The 19,719-nt window shown below is 34.3% G+C and overlaps 4 protein-coding genes across 7 annotated transcripts; all 4 read right to left on the reverse strand.

Moving 5' to 3' along the window:
• Positions 1 to 132: 132 nt before the first annotated feature.
• LOC120251497 lies at positions 133 to 4,739 on the reverse strand. 4 transcript variants are annotated; one of them, XM_039260015.1, is made up of 3 exons: positions 4,587 to 4,739; positions 3,858 to 3,922; positions 133 to 2,559 (listed from the first exon to the last, which is right to left on the reverse strand). In XM_039260015.1, exon 3 carries the CDS (start codon positions 2,288 to 2,290, stop codon positions 398 to 400), a length of 1,893 nt encoding a protein of 630 aa, XP_039115949.1. In that variant the 5' UTR covers positions 2,291 to 2,559; positions 3,858 to 3,922; positions 4,587 to 4,739; the 3' UTR covers positions 133 to 397. The 4 variants fall into 4 exon arrangements, with proteins under 4 accessions (XP_039115949.1, XP_039115950.1, XP_039115951.1 ...); XM_039260016.1 differs by having other exon boundaries at positions 3,840 to 3,922; XM_039260017.1 differs by having other exon boundaries at positions 3,817 to 3,922.
• A 3,587-nt stretch (positions 4,740 to 8,326) lies between these two features.
• LOC120251117 (GDT1-like protein 1, chloroplastic) lies at positions 8,327 to 13,432 on the reverse strand. The gene is made up of 13 exons (XM_039259655.1): positions 13,170 to 13,432; positions 12,971 to 13,064; positions 12,284 to 12,595; positions 11,871 to 11,924; positions 11,435 to 11,496; positions 10,679 to 10,747; positions 10,490 to 10,541; positions 10,325 to 10,399; positions 10,065 to 10,194; positions 9,909 to 9,979; positions 9,270 to 9,317; positions 8,674 to 8,765; positions 8,327 to 8,522 (listed from the first exon to the last, which is right to left on the reverse strand). Exons 1-12 carry the CDS (start codon positions 13,307 to 13,309, stop codon positions 8,694 to 8,696), a joined length of 1,179 nt encoding a protein of 392 aa, XP_039115589.1. The 5' UTR covers positions 13,310 to 13,432; the 3' UTR covers positions 8,327 to 8,522; positions 8,674 to 8,693.
• A 975-nt stretch (positions 13,433 to 14,407) lies between these two features.
• Positions 14,408 to 15,141, reverse strand: LOC120251196 (disease resistance response protein 206-like). Its single transcript, XM_039259733.1, has one exon. The coding sequence runs from the start codon at positions 15,101 to 15,103 to the stop codon at positions 14,540 to 14,542; it is 564 nt and encodes a 187-aa protein (XP_039115667.1). The 5' UTR covers positions 15,104 to 15,141; the 3' UTR covers positions 14,408 to 14,539.
• A 662-nt stretch (positions 15,142 to 15,803) lies between these two features.
• On the reverse strand, positions 15,804 to 17,469 carry LOC120251195 (hevamine-A-like). The gene is made up of 2 exons (XM_039259732.1): positions 16,933 to 17,469; positions 15,804 to 16,384 (listed from the first exon to the last, which is right to left on the reverse strand). The coding sequence occupies exons 1-2, from the start codon at positions 17,467 to 17,469 to the stop codon at positions 16,016 to 16,018; spliced, it is 906 nt and encodes a 301-aa protein (XP_039115666.1). The 3' UTR covers positions 15,804 to 16,015.
• Between the last annotated feature and the right edge of the window lie 2,250 nt (positions 17,470 to 19,719).

Below are 19,719 nucleotides of genomic sequence, written 5' to 3' on the forward strand. Positions count from 1 at the left end.
TAGTCCAGTGTTGCATTTTCATAGTTCATTGTGAATTTATAATGCATTGGTTCAGAAACATGATGGAATGAAGCAGTTTAATAATAAAAATAATTATAATAAATAGCTAGTGAAAAGTATACAAACCAAAGCATTCTAGTAATAGACGATTATATTTAGTAAGAAATTATATGTAATCACCCTATGCATACATTTCATCTATGAATCACTAAACAGAAACCGACCACAAGCCTGAACTAAACTTATCCTTTCCAAGAACTTATTATTTTTACAAAGCTTATATATAAATCATACCCGACACTACCAATGAATGAGAAAAACTAACTTCCTCACTTCCAAATAAAAAGACTGGAACTAAAACGCCATTCAAAAGCATTGAAAGTTCCAGTCTTTGAGCCTACATCCAAAGAGCCTGCACCGTTGCACAACCAAAAAGCTTAGCCATCATGCTCCCTCCATGCACTCTCCCTTCAGGAAGTGAAGCCATTGTAGTCTGGAGAGTGATTGGAGAAGGCATCACCAACATCTTTTCCTCAGAATTGTTCAATCCTGAGAAACCATCAGCATGATTCATTAGCAAAGCGTCTTTCGGCTTCTCGGGCTTAACAGTTGTCAAAAGTTCAGCGCATGGCGGTGCCATCTCCATTGATCCTCCACCATGAACACACTGATCTTGCACCAAAGCACTGTGTGCCGCACACAAGCCAGTCTTCCCCCGGGCAAACCTCTCACATGGTGCACCACCAATTTCAAAGATCGAACCCGCCTGACCCCACGAACAACGCCTGCCTCCACCATGTGCCTTGCAAAAATCAGTGCTCCCTTGCGCGCTTTTCCCACATCCATCAGACTTGCATCTCTTGCCTCCACCATGCCTCACACAAAACTCTGTCCGTCCTCTCGCACTCTTGGTGCATTCAGGGGCTGTACACCTTTTCCCGCCACCATGTGCAACACAAAATTGAGTTCCACCATGAACACTTTTCGGGCAGACACCACCACCCTCGAATGAGCATCTCCTTCCTCCACCATGCCCTTTGCAAAATTGAGTGCTTCCTTCAGCCCCCTTATCACAACCCGGAAATGTACACCTCTTGCCCCCTCCATGCGCCTTGCAGAATTTCGTGCTTCCTTGAGCCCCTTTGGTGCACTCTGGAAATTGACAACGCCTACCACCTCCGTGAGAGATACAAAGGCCGGAGTAGCCTTCCGCGCTCTTAGTGCAATTCTCTTTCTGACACCTCTTGCCACCTCCATGCCTGATGCACAAACCAGACTTTCCTCTAGCAGCTTTGGTGCAACTTTCATGAGAACAACGACGGCCACCACCATGAGAAATGCAGTAATCTGTCCTGCCTTCAGCACTTTTCGTGCACCCAAGGAATTGGCACCGTCGGCCACCTCCATGAGCTTTGCAGTAAATGGTCTTTCCCTCGGCTCCCTTGTGGCATCCAATCTTTTGGCACCTTCTTCCACCTCCGTGAGCTATGCATAACCCAGACGCACCTCTGGCTCCTTTTCCACATCCCAAAAACTGACAATTTTTTGTGTTAGTGTTGCGTTGTTGTCTAAGAGCGATCTCGGAAGCACAGGCAACTGGGTTTTCCTCTGGTATAGCTGGAACTGTCTCGACAGTGGCTGGAGCATTCAGGTCAGGAGCAAACATGCTAGTTCTCCATGTTGTGCCTGAAGATTGGAGCAGACAATTCCCAAATTTCAGTTGAGCTGATGAAACTGAACCTTCTTCTGCTGTTGGCAGTGGACTAATCTCCGCTGATGCCTCCAAGATATTTTGACATTGTTTTGAGATGGGACTGAGACTAGTCATACCAGAATTGGTTGTACCTGTCAAAAGACTTAATTGCAAGTCAAACTGCAGTCCTGTTCCATTTGGAGCAGCTGCAAAATCTGTTATGCCCGCCATATTCTCATTGTCAAGATGAAGATCAAAATTCAAATCTAGATCAATAGATGATCCCTCATCAATTTCCTTCGCTGAAGACATTGAAGAGACGGTTAATGAGCTCCCCTTGCTATTATCAGAGGAGCTAGGTGAAGGTCCTAAACCAAGAAACAGTAAAGAATGATGTGCCGAACCCTCCACTTTATTGATAGCATCCCTCTTCCGCTTGGTGCCATTCAAAGTGGAATCAAACAGGGTGGCAGTGCCAGGAGAATTAAGCCTTAATGTTGTATCTGTACCAAACTCAGATCCTGATAGAATTTTGTTCCGATTTCCACAAGCATCAGAAGACAGTATATAAACAGCACCCGGTCGGTCCCCGACCATTAGTAGCAAAAGCTCTTATTCCTAACAATGTCTAATGAAAAAAACCAGTTGACTGGGACTAATAAATTAATCAGATAAATGAATTAAATTGGATTAGAGGACACTGTGAGAGTGCTTGCAACCACCACTAACAAAACCTGATGTATCACAACGGTCCATCTCTGAAGAAGTTCGAAAAATGCTACTTAAGCAAGTCTACTCTTCAGAAACGAAGCTGAAAATCTGATGGTCAGCAGATGTTGATGACATGAAGAGGCAAGATTTTACTCCTGAAAGATCAACAGAACAATGAAAAAATTCAACTTAATTAGAATTTAACAGTGTAAAATAAAAATCAAACAGGTAAGTAAATTACTAATTTCAGTCATGACTTGAAATCAGATGATCACTTAAAGAACAGCTTTCCAAATAATTCATCATTAACGGGAAAAATATCCATCCAGCAATCAAATTTACACTATGAAGAGCTCTATACCCATTATCACCATCTTTCCATTCTCCTGGATTCCTCAGAACCTTTCTGAAGTCTTTCAAAATTAAACAAATCTTATAATTATTTCATACCGCCACCTAACTGAGGATCAGTTATCTACTGAACCAACAAATTGCAGAATCTTGAATTAATTGATATGTTTTATTTTGTCATGAATATATAAAGGCATGCCATCTAGTAATGCATGAAATTAACTCAAAAGTAATAAGAGAATGAAAAGTTTTCCGAAGTTTTATGCATCTCACAACACATGTTATGGCAATTGAAGAAAAATAATGATTAACTCAAAGTGAGAAAAGATTATATCCCTTGATATTGGTAATTTAACTTCCATAATTTTCAACACTGGTAGATATTTCATACTGACATTGACTTCAAACCTATAATCAAACAGGAACTTCAGTAAAGGTGGATGGAAAATAGTTTAAAATACAATGAAACAAAATTGACTGTGTGGGGGGAAGAATAGAAAGATTCTGACGACAAGGAGAATAAGTGCTCTCCACCTCTTTCAAATTTGAATTGCGGTAATTCTTTACAAAAACAAAAAATGAAAGAACAGGAAACAAAATCAATGAAAATGAAATATACAGATGGCCTGATTCAAAAGTTAAGCACACTACCTGAAGATCTCCAAAGCTCCACTGAACCCATAGAAACCAAAACAAAGGAAAGAGTATCCTAATCAAATTATGTCAGAGATGATCTTATAATGTGTAATGATGAAATAACATCCACAACAAAAGAGGATATTCTAGGACTGGATTTAGAGCCAAACTCAAATATATGCCATAAATCAAAAAATAAACACAAAGCTTCACCACCCAATGTCAATTGAGAAGAACTCGAGCCACTGAAAGCTATCCTCAAATCAATATCATAACACACTTGATGCCAAAAAGAGAGAAAGAAAAAATAAAATAAAATAAAAGATCATACAAACATAGAGCAATCAAAACACAGTCAGATCTAGCATGAAGAACAAAGAATTGCAATTAACATAAAAAGAAAAAAAAACTTTGTTGATACTAACCAGAATAAGAAAGTAAACCAAACCTTGAAGATCTGTGTTACCTCAAACAAATTCCTGAACGTAATGGGACAACACACCAACAGGCAAGAATAAGGATGATGTTAACCTGCATATAAGAAAGTAGTAAGAAAATGAACAAAAAATCTACATTTAAAACATTCCATTGCCAGACAAAAAATAATAGTAATAAACTTTGACAGGATTACATCAGATTAACATTAATTGGATGGATGCGTGAAACAAATACCCCAGTCCAGGTTCATTTGATCCTTTTTCACTAAGGACCAACGTAGATGCCACTCAAATAAAAGGAATTCACCATGGCTAAATTAAGCAAGACAGCCATCAATGAACCCAAAATTAGAAACAAACAAACATGACCATAAACAGAAAAAAAAAAACAAAAATTATCTGCAATTCTTAAACTGCACCAGAAAACAAGCGATTGAGGCATTTCCAGAAGTCCATGAAATCATAAAATTTTCAACCTCATCAATCAAATAAGACCTTGAAGTGTTTTCTTTAGGCTTAAAAACCCTTCTTTTTCTGAAGAAAAAAACCAAAGGGAAAACACCTACGAACAAAGAAACCAAACAGAAATTTCACAAAAGAGAAATTCATCAAACCCAAAGACTCATGAACGCATATTCATTAGAAGATTCGTCCCTATCAAAAGCTTTTTTTTCAGAGAAAAGCCAAAAACCAAGGAAAAAAAATCCAAAAAGCAGAGAAAGGAGCTAATTTGGCGAGGAGTAAATCACGGAACGCACCTTTAGAAGCGGATCCCGGCGAGGGCGAAGCCGGGATTGCGCTGAATCCGAGGTTCCGGGCGGCGGCGGCGTCGGGTTAGGGTTCTTCAACAGAGAGAAGCAAAAAGCCAAAAGATGGGATTTTTGAAGAATGAGAGCGAGAGCGAAGAGAGAGCAAAGACGATTGGAGGCGGGGTGGCATAAAAAGATCACCTTCTCAGCGCACGTTAGAAGGAGCGGCGTAGTTTAGTCCCAATGCGAAAATGGAAACGATACCCTTTTTATGGGAAACGTTTTTCCGTAAATGTGTCAATGTTGTAAGATTTATATATATATATATTAAACGTCTTTATTTATTAATTTTGAGAATAATTAAAATTATATTCAAATATGATGTAAGTAATTTTTTCCCTTTTCTAACTAGTTAGATGAATTTTTTGGATTCACGTCACTCTTGTTCGGGGGAATATCTCCCCATTCTCATTAAGGGCTGTTTATCATGTATAATTTTTTCACTATTAATGTTTGTTATAAATTTTTGACACTTTTTGATATTAATTTTAAAAAATAAATTTATTTTTCAATATTTTATAAAAATCATTGTTATATACTAATATATTAGCATCTCTTTCTTATCTTTTAACATACAATGAGAAAAAAAAAGAAGTAAATCACGTTTTTAGAAATAATTTTAATTAATTTTAGCCATAAAAGAAGATAAATCATAAATGAATAGAAATATATTGTAAAGGTATATGAATAAATGTGCTTTTTTTTTTTAAAATGTGATCTCATTCAATATAATTTTTAAAAAATGTTTTTTATACAACTATTTTAGTTGAGAATTCCAAAACCAAAACTTACTTTTAGCTTCAAGCAACGTATCAGCTAAAACATACACCAAATTTATATTATTCCAAACAATCATCGTTTCCGTTTCTCGATTCCCGTTTCCGTTCCATAAGAGGAACGGGATACGGAGTGGCACGTCATCGGTGCCGTCAGAGAGGCCACGTAGGCGGCGCCCCACCACCGTTGATGGTGCGTAGTGAGTGGGCCCACTTAATTACAGCGTGGACCCCACGTGTGGGTCTCTTTACTCTTTAGAGCACCCTCTCGAGCGATGAGGTTTGTGCCGCGGCGGCCCGAGTGATCGCCGACCACGATGGTGTTTTTGGGTCGTTGAGATGCGGGTGTCCCTTTCGTTCCTTCCCACGCGTTACTTATTTAAGAATCAATTAAAATTTATTCTTTTATCTCAAATTTTAATTATTTATTATATAAATATATATTTAATAATTAATTACAATTGTTTGTATTAATAAATAATAAATATTTTTTTAAAAAAAAATATTTATTTTTATTAATATTAATGAATCTTTTTTTGTCAATTTTATATAAAATGCTATTATTAAATTTTTTAACTTCCAATTTTATTGTGACGATATATTATCTCTTCTCTCCGTTTCATTGTAAAGATCCAATTTAACTGTTTTACTAAAAAGTGAAAAAAAAAAACTGCATTAAAAGTTTCATGCTTAATTTATTTCGTTCATTTCTCCATTCATCTACTAAAGTTATTAAAATAATAGTGATCGGTGCATTTAAAGAGATTAATAAAGTTAAATTAGAAGATTATAATATATGGTCAAATTATTTGTCATATGAAAAAGCTTCCAGAAATGAACACTTAAAATAGGATTGACTTTTTTTTTTTTCCAGTTTTTACAGAATCAGGTTTTCTATTTTAATTTTTTTCCTATTTTATTGCCGATCACTGTAATTTATTCCAGTATAATATATATAATTATAAAATATAAAAAAGGCGTATGTGTCTGGATCCACTAAAAGTAGTGGTTAAACAAAAGTGACGTTGAGTTAATCCTAATCCTCACTTTAGCTTTTCATAAGACTAGAGAATAAAAGCTCTAGAGTGAGGTTCAAAGACACACACATGCATTAAATGGATAAGCTTGGTAAATCCCAAGAAATATCCAAGCCAACTCAAAGAATCAAATTCCAAATTAGTGGAAATTTGAGCTCCATTCTTTTTCATTGCCATCAAAGTAAGCAAAGGTTGATTCTATTCAATCAATCATATTCTTCTTCTCAATCCATGATGCCTTTGAACATGACTTCTTATAAGGGGAGCATCAAGAGTACTCCTAAACAACATCATAATAGGCTCATTGAATGGTTCTAATTTCCTTTTCTTCCAGTACTCTACCGAATAACATTGTCTGCTCATTTATATGTAAAGTTCATAATCTTAAGTCTTGGTCTTCTAGTATGGCCACAAGAAAGCATCCTAACTACCTTCTCTTGTCCATCCTTTATTGGCATTAAGAAGAATAGATTCTTTTCTCATCACTATTAAGAACATTATTCTAACATCAATCGATCAATAAAAAAGTGTTGACCGGCATATAAATACATGTAAATCGATTCGAATATGTCACTACTAACACATCACAAAGTTCTTTCTCGTTTTTTTTTTTTAATATGCAGAAATTAAAAGTCAGTACCTACAGCAAGTCAAGCTTTGGTGATCGCGCGCAACCGGCATTTTTTTTCATTACACTCACTAACAACTAAAACAAAAAAAGCAAAAAAGATATTGCGACTTCTTTTCTTGTTATGATATATATATATATATATATATATAATGCAAGACAAAGAAATAAAATCAAAGATAGATCTAAGTTTGTCTTTCATTACTTGAATTGGATATAAATTAGCCATTCAATCTGAGGGCACTTTGATTGGGTGATACACATTAGAATTGGAGCCAAACTCTAGAAACCAAAAACACCAAGACCAAGAGCCAAAGTGTGAGTGAGTGCCACTAGATTTTTCTTTCTTTCTTTCTTAGATATGGGTGCCCTTTGAGCAAGGATAAGAGCCAATGCTCCAACAAGGGACAGCCACATGGGTCTTAGTACTATATCTAGACATACCATGTACTTAATAGCTTTTTTTTGTTCCTTATATGATAACCAGAAGAATGAGGTTAGTAAATAGTAGAATGCTTACTATATAAAATTAAGAAAGAACAAGATTATATATAATCTACATAGAGTTTATATATGTGATGTGATTTAAGAAAGAAAATCCCATTGAGAAGAGAACATGCATGCATGGCTTGATGGATGTCCACCAATTCATCTAGGAGATGCTTGGTCCCATAACATAATTTAAGAGTCCACTTGGTAAATTTGGCCATAGGACACACTACAAGATCTGGCCTCTTGCATGTGCTCTTTCTTCCCTATCTATATATATGCATCTCTTTATTTATTTTTTCTCTCTCATGTTAGTTATCTTTCTCAGGAGCTGAAGTGACAACAGTGGCCACATCAATCACATCATATTAGTATCTTAAGCCAACACAGCCTAACAAATCCAGAAAGCACACACAACCTCCATTTTGAAGAAATCTCTAGAGATGCACACCTTTATGAAGATAAAAAAGGGAATAATGCATGGCATATTCCACAGGGCAGAGTCCCACTTAACCTTTTTTTATAAATATCATCAGAGAATAAATATATTATACCGTGCCTCTCTATATAGTATGGTGTGATCCTTTCATTTTAATAGAGACATCAGATGAAGATAGATATATATATATATATATGTACACACACAAGAAGCATAAATTGTGAAGAATATGAGAAGCATATGCCTTTGCTTAAACCTAGTAGTGTCGTCTAGATTATAAATGGTCCCCAAGAACAACAAAAAACATGTGGCACTCACTGTTAGATATGAAGATAATCATAATATTTGATTAATAATCAATAGAATGGTGACAATTAGGATGAAGAATGATTCAACCCATACATGAACATCAAAAAAGGACTCTGTTTGCAGTAGACTAACTAGTGTACCTGGAGCAGAGAACTGTTTTCATTCTTTTGAATGACTCACCAGGCAATGTTCGTTTAAACCTTGGACCTGCACAAGAAAGACTAGTCTTATTTATTTGAGTTTCTGTTAACTGATTCTCCAATGCCCATGAGATATCTAGAATTTGTTTATTTCTGTATCACATGGTCCTGTATGCTAAATGAGATGCTGATACACATTATTCTATGTTCATCTTTACCTTTCGAAATTTGTGGCAATTCAAGTAACAACTTCGATCATTGTTGCCAACGCAAAAACAAGAAAGAGAGTTCCGCCAACATATGCAATAACCTGTATACAAAAATATGTTAAACTCAGAGCACCAAATCCAGAACACCCTTAAAAAGCATCACAATGTATGTGAGATAGTAAGAGGTATAAACATTCCCTGTCATGGTATGTGAAACTTGACTCAAAAGATCAGCAAAACCATGAAGGATACCCGGATGTTTGTTCTCCTATCACTTGGTTATAATTCTTTTTAGGATTTTTTGTCTTAGGACTTATGCTATGCCATCTTTCTGGACATTAAAAATTTCAGCTTCACCTAAAAAATAACCAGAAAATCCTAAAATATTGAATAGCAATTTCTCAAAAAGATTTAAGGATTTTAAGCTTTAAGATCAGAGTTGTAGATGGTAATGTGACATCATCAGCCAGTGTGTAGCACTCATAGCTCCAAGCTGTTAGATGAATACAGGCATGATATAGCATGACAAATGTTGGCCGATTAACAAACAATGCATATACATATTCTTCACGATAGATGTTGGTGATGTAAATATCAAAATTTACCTTCTCGGATAAAAAAGTCCCAAGTAAAGAACCCCCCACAACTGCAATCTGCAATGAGGAAGGTAACATAAATTTACTTTGCAAAAACAAGGAAATTGAATAACACTTCATTTCTATGAATCTGAGTGATGAGTGATGCACAGGTTAGGATTTTCCATGGGAAAAAATGCACAAAAAGCAGGTGGATGTTTCCAACAATGCACATGGAATGTTAGATTCAGAAATGTCAAAAAAAAATCAGAAATAATTGACAGTGATGGTAGCACGAAATAATATGCCTTAAAGCTGGGATCCAACACTAAGTTTAAAAGGTTTCTGAAAATCACAAAAAAGAAATGGGCAACTCTGATGAAACAAAGAAACATAAGGCTAATTAATAAAGAGCAAAGTGACAAACACTGAATGAGTCAGAAGGAACTCTGCGACCCCCTTGCAAGAAAGGCTTATTTAATAAAGACGATATTGGCAAAGGTGTGGTAGGCAGCACAATGAGAAGCTCGATCCACAGAGAAATATAAAAAGCAAGATCCACATTAACGAAAGGAATTCGACGGAAAGAGGCTGGTAAATTTTTCTTTTGGAAAAAGTAGCTCAACTGAAGAGAATCAATAGCATTAACAAAATTTCGCTAATGTTTACCAAAGTTGCAACAGCATGACCAGCCAGTGCACCACCAACCACCCCAAGAGGTGAAGAAGCTGCGGCAAGGGCTGCATAGAGATGGTAATTTTCTTAGAGATCACACCTGTTAGCATTAACTTCAGAATTTAATTAGGAGATCGCATGCAAACTCGCCTATTGTGGAGAAAAAGGATTTATCACCCCATTCAGCAACAAAAACCAATACAAAAGTGCTGATTATTGTGCTAGCAGCAGCCAATATTCCTGCACCATTTCCTCTTAGTTCTGAAATTGCTAATTCTGCCTGATTTAAAAATTCAAGACCATAAAAGAAGAATAGTTAGATCATTAGATATCAGTAGAAGATTATAATCAAAGCATCCATGTTACTGCCGCTAAAAATACCAAGTAAAATTGCAACAAAAAACCTTCACCTTCTTTTGTTCTTCCTTCATTTTCAAGTCATCATCTGAAGCAGCGTCAAGCAAAGTAGAAACACCAAAATAAATCTGAAACAGAGTGGCACATGATAACTATGATATTGAAATTTGTGAAAATGCTAAGATATCAGAACTTTTTCTTATACAGATTAAAGTTACCAAAAGGCAGGCTGCCGCAATATCATCAATTGGCAAATCTGTCTCACCAATTCTGGCTCCATAAAATTGTGAAATTTACGAACAAAGTTATAAGAATTTTTTCAAATGAAAATTTTATGAATTGAAAAGACTGTTCAACAAAAAAATTAACCAACTTTAGAAATGCTGCAGTCCATAAGAAGTAAGTACCTGAATGGAAGGATGCCATCAACATAGTGGAATGTGCGCCCAATAATTACTGATATGATTGTCATTGCCCTGTTACGACATGAAGAGTTCTCAACTATCAAGAAAAGCAATTTACCTTACCATGCCAACTGACAAAAAAAAAAAAATGAGAATCAGTTCAGATCAGGAAGATTTTATTGGAACATTCACTCTTTCCAAAAATGAAAGCAACATGAGTTCTTTTTTATATATAATGCTGCATGTTGAAATTATTCTCTTTAATTGATTCATATGATAATAACTACAATATGTTACTGCTCCAAGGATTAAAAAACAATAAATCTACAAAAGTTCGTCGGTAATATAGAGTAAAAGAAAATTTGTAATATGGTCGTGACAGGACAAGGGATTGTCTTTAACCTGCGTGTTTCCCATTTCAATAGTTAATTGCCATGAACCTGTGATACTTATTAGGGTATAGTCCAATTGAATTCAAATTTGGATCCTATCAAGAAAGGTGTAAAAATCATATGTGAATAGTCAGTTGATTTCATATCGAAAAGATATGTTCCATTGAAGGTGCTTGAATTGAATCATCACAAGTTTCCAATATCTCCAATTGAATTAGTTCTACCAACAGAAATATAGATCTTGAAGTAACAACAAGTAAAATGGCAATTCTTTCTGGATGAGGTTAGTTTGAAGAAATGGAGCCACACGAAAGGAATGAGAAGTGAAGCAAGGCTATGATTGCCATGCCAAAGTGACTGAACTTACCCAAGTGCACCAAAAGTGCCAACAAAAATAACAGCTCCAGAATTCCGAGCTGCTAAAAGAGCCTGTAAAAACAAAAAAGAATCTTGATCAGGGTCTTGTATTATGCATTATGACTCAGATCTTTGTGATCTAATAAGATATATATTGCAATATGCAAGACTGTGGTACAAGGGAACACTTCTTGAGTACATCTAATGACTGAGTACACAAAATTTATTCTGCTGTATTTAAAGTACTATCTAGAAAACAGCTCATGTCTCTCCACATACTCAGACACATATACTTCAAATAAACATACTGTATTATGCTACTTTACAGTTAAGACATGCGGACCTTAAAAATCTATAAATAGCTTCTTGTTGATATTCGCTTATTTTCTTCTTGCTTCACCATCAGTAACTACAAAAGAGAGCACACTCAACAGGTTCATACTTACCGCTATAAAGAATGTTTTGTCTCCCAGCTCAGAGAAGAAAATCAGCAAAAAGGCCTGCCCAAGGAGTGAGTCCAGTAGCATAAATTACATGGAGAAGGTAAAAATCTGATGGATAAATGATTTGATGAAAGGAATGATGCCCTAAAGTGGGGAGGTGAACATTTAACTCTACTGCTAATTTTGAGTGTTTGAACTCCTTGACATATTTTTTTTAATTCAAAATTCACTAGAGATATGGTACTAATGCTCTCATTGGGCTTTATAATTAGTGCATTTAAGTTGACACTGAAGCAAAAAAAAAAATTATGGAATATATTTAAATGCTTATGTGCCGCCAAAAAATATAGATGAATTGAAGAGCAAGATGAATACATGATGTTTTTCATTAGAAGTTAAAAGGGACTTATCCTAACTGAAGCAAAACCTGTACTGAGATCACTGAGATCCCCCAAATAACTCATAGCCTGTATTCCACCAGTGAATTCCATCTCTGCAACTGCATATGGAGATCCTTGGAAAGCAAGCAATCCACACAAAGCTGCAAATTTAATCCCATTATATATATCTGACAGTGAAAATCCACTATTTTCTTGACAACTAGAAGAGTGGCTCCCATCCATAAGACCAGTATCTTCATGGACGCCATCAACATTATTGAAAACACAATCAATTTCACTCGAATCCAGAGTTGTATTTCTGGAAGAATCTTCCAGAATTCTATTCTCCTGCGGTGAATAACAAACAATCTTAGCTTCAAAATTGATACTGCAAGTAATTTAAGCTCACAATTGTCCATCTCATTTAACAAGTAAAATTCTTTTTATTCAGGATACATCTTCATAAGATAGGTTCACTGGTACTGCAATTCACAAATTTTTGCATACATAACATAAAGAAGAGCATTAAACTATCATGCAAACTCTGACATACAGAAGAACACTGTCATATTCTCTGAGATAATGAAGAACAGAGTAGAACTAAGAACATGAATTGATAACATTAGGAAAAAAAAATTTCGACAACGTCATGAAAGCAATGAATTTTCACAGCAATCTAGAGCAAAATCTCAAGAGAAAAAGCATTAAAAACCAGGAATTCACCATGCCATCCTTATCCAATCGAGGTGTTCGTCCAAAGTGCGTCAACAATCCATCAACTACTCCATTCACATAACGAGAACTTTCTATCTTAGATCTACAAACCAATTAGCTTTGAAAATCAATTCACGATAACAAACAAACAAACACACACACACATGCAAAAGGATAAAAATCAAGGAAACAGAAAGCAAGTGATTACCTCAGTGAAATCCGATGAGAATGGCTCCAATTTCTCCGTGGGATCGAATAAGTGAGGAAAGGGGACACTGATGGTTTTCCAAGACTGCGAAGCTGAAATGGTGCCCTAAAGGAGACCTCGCAGAGGATTAGGGTTTGCATTTCAGCATCAAAGAGATCAAAACCTCGAATTTCAAACTTTTTTGGCTAAATTTTCCAAGGTTTTTGGGAGATTTAGGGTTCTCTCTGGTTCAAAACCAGCGAGTAGAAGAGAGCGTGGAGCTCGGAGGATTGGCGCCATAAGATAAACCGATAGAACACCAGGGTTCTGATGACGTGGCTTTTTTTAGCGTACGAGGCTCCGAACAGCATTCTTCGACTTGATTGTCCTACGTGGCATGTATTCAGACAATTGGATTTTTTTTTATTTTTTTTATTTTTTTATTTTTTTTTTTGCGTTTTATCGCTTAGATATATATATGCTTGAAATTAGTTTATTCCTTAATTATACAAGTTAATATTTTTTTTAAAATTTTAAGTAGATTATTTTTTAAATTAGCGTGATTTAGTCTTGTTTAATCACTCACCTCTTTTCAATTTTGTAATTATATGTAACTTTCTCAAACCATTATTTATGATATAAGAAAATAAGTTAAATCTTAGTCACATCATCATTAGGGGTTTTTTTTATAAAGTTGCTATGTCATAGAATATGCAAAGAATAAAAAAGTGAACATCCAACCCTACATTTTTATCTGAGAATATGAGACTCAAATAATAAGCTCAATAGAGCCTATGCCAAAAATCCGTTATTACCACTTTGTTATCAGAAAAATTTAAATTCGGAACAACAGAAATCTTTTATTTTGACCTTAAATAAATGGGGTTGTAACGCTAAACTATGAGCTCCTTGGCACATCATTGTTAGTCTAACTTTTAATTCAAAATACTCTAATTATTTGATTTATTTATTTATTTTTAACCTTAATGCCTTCTTCCGTTCTCCCGCTTCCGCTTTTCTTTCTTCATTATTATTAATTCTAATTTAGAAGTATTGTGAATATCTCACAACTATATTTAAAATTAATCAATAAAGGTCTAATTCACATCATAGAATATTTTCTTGAGCAATTATGAAAATAAAATATTCAAAAATTCTAGACAATTACAAAAGATAATAATATATAAATAAAAATAATATATATATATATATATATAATTACCAAATTTGAAACTTTATGACTAGGAAAAAAAAAACATTAAAAGACAGATGAACTTCAATGCTAATTGGTTGGAAGTTGAAAGTGAAACAAGTGAACTCAAATCAACTGAAGATATAAAAAATAAAAAATAAATAAAGACAAATTAACATGACTCAAATAATTATAAAAATCAATAACATTCGAGCCTGAAATAGTCATCCCCTTGAACGGCATCAGTAGTGAGTGTAGCCACTCCCCGGCTCATGAAGAAGTCCCCAGTCCCACCAACCACAGACACATCCCTTGTCTTCTCCATCAACGGATCAGCTCCAATAAAATTTATTGTCCCCTTATAATCACTAGAATTCAACACAAATGAAAAACCAAACCATGAACTATACACTTGCTTCTTATCATACAAATACAGTCCTTGTGCTCGCCCTATTGTCTCTGAATGCAAGTTGTTATCCATAGTTATAGGATCATCGAAAACGATGACATCGCCAAAGTGCATGAAATCGCCAAGCGTAGTCCGGTTGGCCCACACCGGAGCTCCGACTATGGCTGATGTGGCATTGGCTATGTTCCGGCCATTGTAAATGATGTCATGGAAGTATAACAGTAAGGTCTTGCATGGCTGGTTTAGTCTTATTTTTCTCTTCATTGCTTGACTTGTAGTTGAGGAGGAAAGGAGGATGAGGAGAAGGATTGTGGTAGTGGTTGTGGCTTTAGAGGATGATCTCTTGTTTTCCATCTTGCCTTCTCTTCTTCTCTCAATACATGTTGATCAAGTTCATATATATATATATTGAGTATGGAGAGAGAATATGTGGAACTTATTTTATTAATACTTTCTAATTCTTTACACTGTACGCTATCACTATCTCTCTCTATGCACTCACTTGCTTAGCTTGTATATTCTATTTACAATGGGAAGCACTTATTTAATTTATTGAATGATAGGTCGGTGCCTTAGAGAGATCTAGATGCATTTGTAAGGTAGCAAAAGCTTAAGTCGGTGGAGACAATGTTGCTTCTAGATGGTGAAGTAGGTGATGAAGCTTCCTTGAGTTGGTGATGATTCAAGAATTTTGAATAAAAGTGGTCCACATGATTCAAAACATATTCCAGGAGGTGCTTCTCTTCATCAATATATTTATGGAGTGAGCAAGGAAAAATACATGCCTTTGCTTGGAAGATATTTATATATGTAGCAAAGGGTGTAACTTTTTATATGTCTTTTATTAACTAAATCGGAGTGAGATGAGATATATTCCTCTGCTTCACTTCTCAGAAAGAGTTTGGCTTGGTTATTGAGGCGTGCACGTACACTATAAGGTAAATTGGGCACAGTCACATTGACTGTGCCTTTATTATTATGAGATGGATGCATGCGTAGTGTGGTTCTTGTGGTCATTAATTATGTTGGAATAAAAAGGATGGCTTATATTTGAAGTAGTGTGTACTTGTGTTACAAAGAAGACTTTGTAGTCAAGTTACATATATATGCATGGTTCCGTTCATTGCATAAATAATGAATCTTCAAACAACTTCTGATCATCACCCACAACATAGACTTTTGAACGTAAACAATTAAATGAGCAAGTACTCTTGCTCTTTATTCTAGCTAGCATTATTCATTTTCCTATTATAATAGTAAAGGCCTTCAAACACTGGCCTTAATTGCAGAGCTATACCCACTGGAAAGATCATAGGAACGACTCCAAAGCATGACACCTCCATATGTGTTTGAAGTATTGACGTAAGGGAGCACGGCCGAGATCAGCTGGTCTGGTGGCACGTACCCACTTCCGGCGGCGTTAGGCGACGCCGGCAACCCCACAAAGAAGCTAGTAGCCTGCACGCTAGACGTCCACGTGTTCCAAGAGTTAATCAGGTTAGAAGAGCCGCCGGAGTAATCGCATGCAGGATTGTTATAAAACTGCACCCATACGTAGTCAAAGATTCCGGTGCCGAGTGCTGTGCCTATATATTGATCTGGGTACGGGCATTGTGGCGCCGCAGATAGATACACCTACATATATATATATATATATATATATATATATTCAGACCAATATATATTTGTTTAGTCAACCCATACTTTGCGTGGCTATATATTACCAATTGTTTTTACATGCAATTAATTATCGATCTTATTGTACTCTACTATAGGTTTTCTATTTGCGGTTATTTTCTTTCCCTCTTTGTTGTAGACCATTGCATGGAACTAGCTAGTTTATCTTCTTTCTTTCTAATATGTTTTAATTGGTGGTTTATTTTTAAAAACAAATTACGTAAAACTTTTAAAACGATCACTAAATATTTTAACATATATATATTAAATACTTATATTTTTACATAACTGTATTCTAATATAAAAGAAAGGTGTTTATATGCGTGAATATCCTTCGGTAAGTTGTTATATATATATATATAATTAATATTAACATAATTCATTATACTAGCTATATGATGATGATGATGATGATGATGACGATGATAAGAAGAAGAAGAAGAAAAGTTAGTATTTGATTTCTCCATTCCAAAGGGTTGAAGATATTAATTATTTTGAAGGCTCACCTTATTTCCTTGTTGGCCATACTGGGAGAGCTTCTGAGCAAGCACATCCCAGTATTGATTAGTTCCACTCTCGATATCGAAATCAATACCATCTAAAACAGCATCTCCGAGCGGCCGAGAAGACGATGATCCTCCGAGGAAGTTGTTCCAAAGGTAGTCAGCCACCTGCTGAGCATCATCAGCAGATACAAGAGTGTAGCTGCCGGAACCTCCACCGAGAGAAAGCAAAACCTTGATATTTAGGGTTTGGCAAGCAGTGATATCAGTGCTGATGCCAGTACAACCACCACTGCTAGGGTCACAATGTCCTGCAAGGTTGAGGACTGGAGTTTGGCCATTGCCAAAGGTCACAAGGAAAGCGATGATCACGTAGTTGTAGTTGCCTGACGAGCATGTGTCTGCTAGAGAGCCTTCATTGCCGTCTTGACCCCAGTAGACGGCGATGCCGCCGGCGTTGGAGGTGATGGAGAGTATTGCCAATGTTAGGATTGTGAGGAGGAGGAGGGGAAGGAGGGTTAGGGTTTTTTGGGTTGCCATTAATTAGGGTTTGTGAGGATGGTGAAGCTAGAGGTCTTGTATTTATATATAGTGATGAAGGTTTGGTTTGGTTTAATTTAATTGGTTTGGTTTTGGAAGACTTCTGACTTTTATATTTTTGAAATGAGAACATGCGTTATACGTTGTAAACGGAGACTATTGGCTTCGTTTATGGCGAGTATGGTTTTTTTTTTCCCATTTTTTAAATGAGAGTTGTAAACCGAGACTATTGACTTCGTCTAAAAAACAAAAATAAGTTGAAAAAAAAAGGGGGGTAATGGGAGATTATTGGCTTCGTAAGCAAGTTTTTTTTATATATATATATATAAAATAAAAAAACCAATGAATGTTTAGTCTATTAACATTAGATCTCCTGAATAAGATGTTTGTCTTACACAAAAAAAAAAAATGGGTTTGAATCTTAACTCAACAGTGAAGTTTGTCGAATTCAACTTTGTATGTGTACTATATTTAATACTAATTAATACGTGATTTGTTTATATTTTAAAAAAAAAACATTATAGGATATGTTATGAATTTATTGATATTTGTTTGTTAAACTGGGTCATCGATTTATTGAGATTTATTTTTTTTTCTTTTTTTTGGTTGGTTTTGAAGACTTTATTTTTTACATAAAATTAGTTTTATGCACCATGTGACTGTATGTGTGCGTGAGTACTATTAATTCCATTTAAAAAACCATGTGATTTTATTTTGTTTTATTTTTTACACTCATATAAAAATAAATAAATTAAATATAAATATCTTTTGAAAAAATATATCTATTTTCTATCGAGATTGAAGGAGAACCTTATTTAAAAAAAAAAATCATGAAAGAGAATATTGGGAGATCATGCGTTTATTGAGATTTATTTTTTATTTTGATTCAGGAAGACTTTAAGTTTTGAGAATAATAATAGTTTGTAAGATGTTGTAATGGGAGGCTATTGATTTTATATAAAATGTGTGGAATAAAATAGGTGGTTTTTTTATGCCTCAATAAAAAAAAATTGGGTAATTACTAATATAATAATTTTATGAAAAATTATATTTAATTTATATTAATTTATATTGAAGGATAGTTTATTTTTCATATAAATTTTTAATTATATGTAGATAATGATTTCTGCAAGGACATTAAGAAAATACTGTTTCTATACACTTTGCTTCACTGTCTATGTCATTGGATTAGATTAGCATTATTGGTTTCTTATATGTTCAACTATTCATTTATTTATAGAATTATAAATAAATTTTAATTTATAAATCAGGGCATGAGAGCGGTTTTGTAATTTTTCTATAATATTAGTTTCTGAATTTCTAAGTTTTATTTAATGAATTTTCAAGAATAATTTTAATTGAACAAAATAAACTTAATAATCGATTTAATAAAATTTAGATAATGGTCTATTTAATTCCTAAGCTAAGTAAAAGACATATTTAATATCCAAAATTTGTGCAAAGATTAACAATTAAAAGGTCCACTGTTGGCAAATTTAAAACATGCTTTGAATTTTCAAACTTGTGTGATTTGATTGTCATGAATTAATCTTTGTGGGATTCATTTAAAAAATTCATCATGCTTTAATTTAATATTTTTAGAAGTAACTATGTGAATGGATTGATCGATAAAATAAATTAATCTTTGTGGGATTCATTTGAAAAATTCATCGTACTCTAATTTAATAATTTTAGAAGTAATTAAGTGAATGGATTGATCAATATAATAAATTACTCATTGTGGGATTCATTTGAAAAATTTATTGTAATCTAATTTAATATTTTTAGAAGTAATTAAGTGAATGAATTGATTGATAAAATAAATTAATCTTTGTTGGATTCATTTGAAGAATTCATCGCACTCTAATTCAATCATTCTAGAAATCATTTTAGAAATTAAGTGAATGGATGACCGATAAAATAAATTACTCTTTATGGGATTCATTTGAAAAAAATTCATCATACTCTAATTTAATATTTTTAAAAAGTAATTAAGTAAATGCATTGATCAATAAAAATAAATTAATCTATGTGGAATTCATTTTGAAAAAAATTTATCATATTCTAATTTAATATCTTTAGAAGTAATTAAGTGAATGGATTAATCAAATAAGATAAGAGTTAAAATTCATCAACATAAATAAATAAATATATATATACATATGTTAGGTAAGACTTTGAATTTTATGAATGAGGAGAATTATTTGAAAGATTCATGATAAGCTAAATTAATTAATTAATACATCGAAG

This window comes from Dioscorea cayenensis, chromosome 20 (genome assembly GCF_009730915.1).
Source record: "Dioscorea cayenensis subsp. rotundata cultivar TDr96_F1 chromosome 20, TDr96_F1_v2_PseudoChromosome.rev07_lg8_w22 25.fasta, whole genome shotgun sequence".
NCBI lineage: Eukaryota > Viridiplantae > Streptophyta > Magnoliopsida > Dioscoreales > Dioscoreaceae > Dioscorea > Dioscorea cayenensis.

Coding starts and splice junctions, on each gene's coding strand:
- LOC120251497 (XM_039260018.1), bottom strand. CDS start 2,290: ATGGTCGGGGACCGACCGGGTGCTGTTTATATACTGTCTTCTGATGCT.
- LOC120251117 (XM_039259655.1), bottom strand. CDS start 13,309: ATGCAAACCCTAATCCTCTGCGAGGTCTCCTTTAGGGCACCATTTCAG. Junction 9,318..9,908: donor GTCATGCTGTTGCAACTTTG/GTAAACATTAGC, acceptor TCCTCATTGCAG/ATTGCAGTTGTGGGGGGTTC. Junction 8,766..9,269: donor GGACTTTTTTATCCGAGAAG/GTAAATTTTGAT, acceptor TTTTGTATACAG/GTTATTGCATATGTTGGCGG.
- LOC120251196 (XM_039259733.1), bottom strand. CDS start 15,103: ATGGAAAACAAGAGATCATCCTCTAAAGCCACAACCACTACCACAATC.
- LOC120251195 (XM_039259732.1), bottom strand. CDS start 17,469: ATGGCAACCCAAAAAACCCTAACCCTCCTTCCCCTCCTCCTCCTCACA. Junction 16,385..16,932: donor ATGGCCAACAAGGAAATAAG/GTGAGCCTTCAA, acceptor ATATATATGTAG/GTGTATCTATCTGCGGCGCC.